This window comes from Nanorana parkeri, unplaced genomic scaffold (genome assembly GCF_000935625.1).
Source record: "Nanorana parkeri isolate BGI_ZX_2015 unplaced genomic scaffold, ASM93562v1 scaffold446, whole genome shotgun sequence".
Classification (NCBI taxonomy): Eukaryota; Metazoa; Chordata; class Amphibia; order Anura; family Dicroglossidae; genus Nanorana; species Nanorana parkeri.
The window spans coordinates 1,045,852-1,051,851 of record NW_017306714.1 but is presented as its reverse complement, the minus strand read 5'-3'; the positions used below and the strand labels follow the sequence as shown (position 1 = coordinate 1,051,851).

At 41.5% G+C, this 6,000-nt stretch overlaps 1 protein-coding gene across 1 annotated transcript in view; it reads left to right on the top strand.

Moving 5' to 3' along the window:
• The window catches only part of JADE1 (jade family PHD finger 1), a 64,857-nt gene that overhangs the window by 35,306 nt on the left and 23,551 nt on the right, over positions 1-6,000 (top strand). Inside the window, exons 4-5 of the mRNA XM_018560292.1 lie at positions 1,264-1,454; positions 5,467-5,678. Coding sequence (XP_018415794.1) covers positions 1,264-1,454; positions 5,467-5,678 — 403 coding nt within the window. The remainder of the gene's footprint in view (positions 1-1,263; positions 1,455-5,466; positions 5,679-6,000) is intronic.

The window sequence follows — 6,000 nt, the reverse complement described above, 5'->3', positions numbered from 1 at the left end:
TGGTTCTTCCCCTGCCACTTCTCTCCTGTCCCACTATTTCTTGAGTTCTCATCTCTGTACAGACCTCACCTGGCTTATCCTTGTGCAATCACCCCCCCTGGATCCGCCTCTGCTCGGGGGGCAAGACCAAATGATTTTGTGGACGTTCCCAACCACTGGTGTAGCTGCTCCCCCAAGTCTGGTACGCGATCCGTGACTGCGTGCCTGACTTATCAGCCGGCTGCGGGCCGACAGGTACCAGTTTTCAGGGCGGTACTTTAAGACGCCTGGGTATGAGGCTCTGTCACGTTTCTATTGATGTCTTTATCCCTGTTGAAGAGATTTACCCTACCGCCCTGTTCCAGAATCATAATAAGAAGGGAAATCGGATCCCACCTTTGACAAATGGACATTTTTGCCAGTTGTAGGTGGTAGTCATCGTTGGCAAAGAAAGTATGGCTGAACAGGAACACAAATGGCAATAAAATGCTGACAGAGGTTCTAGCCCTTGCTTAATCCATATAAAATTAAAAACATTTCTAGTATTCCACTTTACTGTTGTGTGTTTGATCTCTTGGCCGATTCAGTTTTATCTCTGCTTTGTAGCACTTGGTTTAAAGGAGAACTATGGGGTTAGGGCTTTTCCCCATAGTTCTCCTTAGGGTAGCGGGGGGACACAAACTAGCATCCTCCCGTCACCCTAAGCACAGTATACCGTGAGCTGTAGCTGAGACGCAGAAGCTGCTGAGACGCCGCAGTTGAAGTGGATCCCGACAATTGTGCCGGCGTCCGCCCAGCTGCGTGAGTGACAGCTGGCTCTGCCTATCTAGAGGCAGTGCCAGCTGTACCCGCACCCTCCCCTTCCCCCAGTCAGCGCTGGAGGATCGGAGGGGGGAATCCAGTCCCACCCCTGTCACGGCTTTCTGAAAAGCACTCACCTCATAGTTCTCCTTTAATAGTTCAGTACTTGTTCTCCCTGTGTTTGGGTGTCTCCTGTGGTTGAATTGGGGTTCTTGGTACAGTCCAAAACCATACTGGTAGTGTAACTAATTATTGCCCAAATTACCATGTACATATGTCTGGATCCTGTTATCTTAATGCCTAAAGAGTAAAGTAAGAAGATTTGAAATTGAAATGCAAAGTACTTTATTACTATTTACTCTGTGGGATATGGACATATAGGTCCAAACAGACTTATCTGTGCATTGTTTGAAATATTTTTGACATTGAAGCCTTTTTGTACTTCATTTCCTCATGTGACTTTTTTGCTTTTGCATTTTTCAGGGTGATCACCGAGAAAGAGAAAGTAGTCACATACAGTAGACCTCGCAAATACATCCACTCGTCTGGATCTGACCCTCCGGAACTGGGATATGTTGACATCAGGACACTTGCAGAAGGAGTTTGCCGCTACGACTTAAATGAGATGGATGTGGCTTGGCTTGAGATGATTAATGAAGAGTTCAGGGAAATGGGTAATGTTTACTAGCCTGCAGCAATGAGTACTGTCCATTGTTTGTATGTTGCATAAAAGAACATTGACACCAGTGACATTTGCTGCTCAGTTGTTCTGCTGGTTGTAATGTGTATTCTGAGGTAGGATGTAGCGCTTTATCCAAAACTTTGAGACAGAATAGGGAATGGTTAGAAACCTCTTCTGGGTTTATAGAGGTTTTTTTTAGGAATAAATTCTCATTTCTGTGGAGATTTCAAAACAAAATAGTTCCTGCCCTGGCATAGTGTTCACCAATCATCCAAGTAGGGTAGTTGATAGTAGGTTCCAGTTTGAACTGTTATTGAAGACTTGCACATGGAAGTAGAGGTTGGAGGTTGAGAGGTTATTGAGAACTAGTAGATGTATTGTTGCACTTGTGCACGTATATGACTACCCTTACTTCCCTGATTATCTAAGGATGTAAGAGTATAGTTATTGATCAAGCCAATTTACTCCATTTTGTGTTACCTGCTTGCCCACAGCAGGGCTAAAAACCACCTGCCCGGTTCACGGAACTGCATGTACCAGGCGATAGGATTAACGCATCCCTGCTGTGCCTGAGTTCAGTGTGCAATGTCTATCCTCCGCTCCCCGTCCGGCCACGGCTCCTCTGCTCCGCCCCCCTGCCTCCTCTTCATCTGCAGGCTGGGAGCCATACCCAGGCTGCTATTGGATATTGTAAAATGCAATAGCCAATAGCAAGCTGGCTATTGCCCCCACCCACTGCCTGCTGTCAATCAGCATGGGAGGACCTGATAGAGAACTTTTTCCTTCAGGCCCTTCCTCTGCTAATTGGAAGTGGGCAGATGCAATAACCAGCCTGCTATTGCAATTTGAAATATCCAATAGCAGGCTGGCGATTGCTCAGAGCATTAAAATAAAAAAAAGTTTAAAAAAAATTAAATTGAATAAGTAAAAAATGCAAACAAAAAAAATAAGTTTATAAAACTTTAAAATAGAAAAAAAACTTTTTTTGGTGTCATTTTAAATTTAAAAAAATGTTTTTTATTATGATATAATCTTCTGAATAACGTGAACAGACAGCAAAACAAACGTGACCCTTTGCTATGCTATCCAAAACTAAAAATGTTTTTTTGGCTGGAGTTACACTTAAAAAATGTACCTGTTCCGACTTACATACAAATTCAACTTAAGAACAAACCTACAGTCCCTATCTTGTATGTAACTCGGGGACTGCCTGTATTTTGTTTAGAAGTATGACATTTGGCAAGTGGCCCCCATGGTAGCAAAGAATTTCTAGAGTTGCCCCCAAATGAATTGAGTTTGAGACCTGTGATATAGACTATAGTGGTAAAGTAGAATTGTGTGTGTGTGTGTGTGTGTGTGTGTGAGCACACATAGACATGAATAAAGGATGGATAGAAATGTGTAAGTTCACCACCCATTTAAAAAATGTTTTTTTAACTTTTGCATAATTTTCCACGAGGAGGACTAAACCATCTGCGTCTCCAGCTAACCTAGAATTAGTGGTTTCACTCCAGCTAAAAGTAAACATACAAAAAGCTGGTTAAATATCTAAAGTAAATAACATGAACGCAGCAATTCCTTAATGAATAGCTGCACTGTAATTGTGCTTCTTTGCAATTTTATGAAGTTATTGGCAGAGGAGTTATTAGCGTTAATTACTGAATATATTCTCACTTAGAAATTACAGTAAATCGTTACCACTTTATAACAGCACAGTGGTGTAATGGTACCCATGGAGGATTGCTTTTTGTTTGTTTGTCTGATATTCATTTTACTCATTTATTTAGCACTGGCAATTTTTCCAATGTGCGTCACAGGGAACAGTCAATCATTCATGTTGGCCTAGTCCCCAAAAGTCCACTAAACAGGCCCGATCTCAGAAGCAAGTTGCTAATGTAAGCCTGCACTTTCCCCCACATGGCACAATGTATTGCTGGGATAGTGGGATTTGTATTCCTCTATAGCTGATGGTGGTATTCTGCATTACGCTGTATAGAATACTTCAAATCCCAGCAATAATACATTATGCAGCGCAATACAGAATACCACCACCTATAGAGGAATATAACAAATCCCAGCAATAGTACATTATACAGCGCAATACAGAATACCACCAGCTATAGAGGAATACAACAAATCCCAGCAATAATACATTATACAGCGCCATGCAGAATACCACCAGCTATAGAGGAATACAACAAATCCCAGCAATATTACATTATACAGCACAATACAGAATACTACCAGCTATAGAGGAATACAGCAAATCCCAGCAATAATACATTATACAGCGCCATGCAGAATACCACCAGCTATAGAGGAATACAACAAATCCCAGCAATATTACATTATACAGCACAATACAGAATACTACCAGCTATAGAGGAATACAGCAAATCCCAGCAATAATACATTATACAGCGCCATGCAGAATACCACCAGCTATAGAGGAATACAACAAATCCCAGCAATATTACATTATACAGCACAATACAGAATACTACCAGCTATAGAGGAATACAGCAAATCCCAGCAATAGTACATTATACAGCGCAATGCAGAATAACGCCAGCTATAATGTACTATTGCTGGGATTTGCTGTATTCCTCTATAGCTGGTGGTATTCTGCATGGCGCTGTATAATGTATTATTGCTGGGATTTGCTGTATTCCTCTATAGCTGGTGGTATTCTGCATGGCGCTGTATAATGTATTATTGCTGGGATTTGCTGTATTCCTCTATAGCTGGTGGTATTCTGCATGGCGCTGTATAATGTATTATTGCTGGGATTTGCTGTATTCCTCTATAGCTGGTGGTATTCTGCATGGCGCTGTATAATGTATTATTGCTGGGATTTGCTGTATTCCTCTATAGCTGGTGGTATTCTGCATGGCGCTGTATAATGTATTATTGCTGGGATTTGCTGTATTCCTCTATAGCTGGTGGTATTCTGCATGGCGCTGTATAATGTATTATTGCTGGGATTTGCTGTATTCCTCTATAGCTGGTGGTATTGTGTATTGTGCTGTATAATGTACGATTGCTGGGATTTGTAGTCTTCTATAGCCGGTGCCATTCTGCATTGATTGCTGTTTAATTTAACACTTTCCATTTCACTATATTGCACACCACAGTTTTTTTGTTTTCTTCCACCGCTCAAAGCTTGCTACTTTGATGGACTTTAATCTCAATACAAACTACTAGTCCATCACTGGAGCCTTTTTTTTTTTTTTAATCCGATTAATCGAACTTAATTGGCTAACTAATCGATTTTGAAAATAATCGTTAGCTGCAGCCCTAATTTGCACAGCAGTAAGATATTCAATAGACTAATGGAGCTTTGGATTGGGATATCCTAATAGGGTGTGGGATGTTTTCTGGTAGGCAGCACTCTCACATGTAGGGGCTGTGGTTGGGCCCTTGGAGCGCTGTGTTGTGAAAGAGTAGGAACACTGTTCTTATGGTTCAGAAACTTTATTGCTCACAAATTTTGTTCAAAACTGTACGTTTAGCATTTGTGAAACTTGCACCATACACGTGCACATGTGACACAAATCCGCAAAAACAACTGGGCTCCCAGCCACTGCAAATACAGTCTGCTTTTCCTATTGCTATACGCCTGTATTTCTGTCTATGGGAATGAGACTTTACCAGTAGGTATCTAAATTCTGGAACATGCAGACTCCATTGTAAACATTGTCCTGGGGGAAGAGATTTAACACAAGACCTCAGGGCTGCAAAACAACAGTTCTAGCTACTTGGCCTCCATGTAATATATAAACCGTGTAGGTAGGTAATAACATTATATATTAAAATGATCATAAGGAAAATCTTCCTTGTTGGAAAACTTTACATTGCAACCCTTAACAGCCTGTGTGTTCATTAGTTACATGTTACCATGTGCCTGGCATATGTGGATTATAATGGTGTCTTAATTGGACATGCTGGAGACTAAAAGTCCTGTGTTTACTTCCTGCCTACATTATGCTTTTATTTTTTTGTAGGTATGCCGCAGCTGGATGAGTACATGATGGAGCGAGCAATGGAGGAGTTTGAACAGAAGTGCTATGACAACATGAACCATGCCATAGAGACAGAGGAAGGCCTTGGCATTGAGTATGACGAGGATGTTGTCTGCGATGTCTGTCAGTCTCCAGATGGTGAAGATAGCAACGAAATGGTCTTCTGTGACAAATGTAATATCTGCGTACATCAGGTTAGTAGAGCGCTTTTGAAAAGGTTGCGTGCTTATTATGGTCTTTCTGGTGTTTTTTATGGGGTTTGTCATTTCCAGCTGAAATGTTTCATTTCTAGCTCATCTTCCCTGATGGATACCCTTAAACCAAGATATCGCTTTGCCTACTAAATTGGTTAGAAAGTATAGATATTAAAAAGCTTTGCCCTGACATACTCCCTTCATGTTTCTTCTCCCATGGGGCAGGTGGTGGAGCGTCTTTCTGCTAAAGCAGTGGTTCTCAACCTGTGTAACCTCAGGACCCACATTTGTCCTCGGTCATTAAGTCGTGATCCAAGTCGCA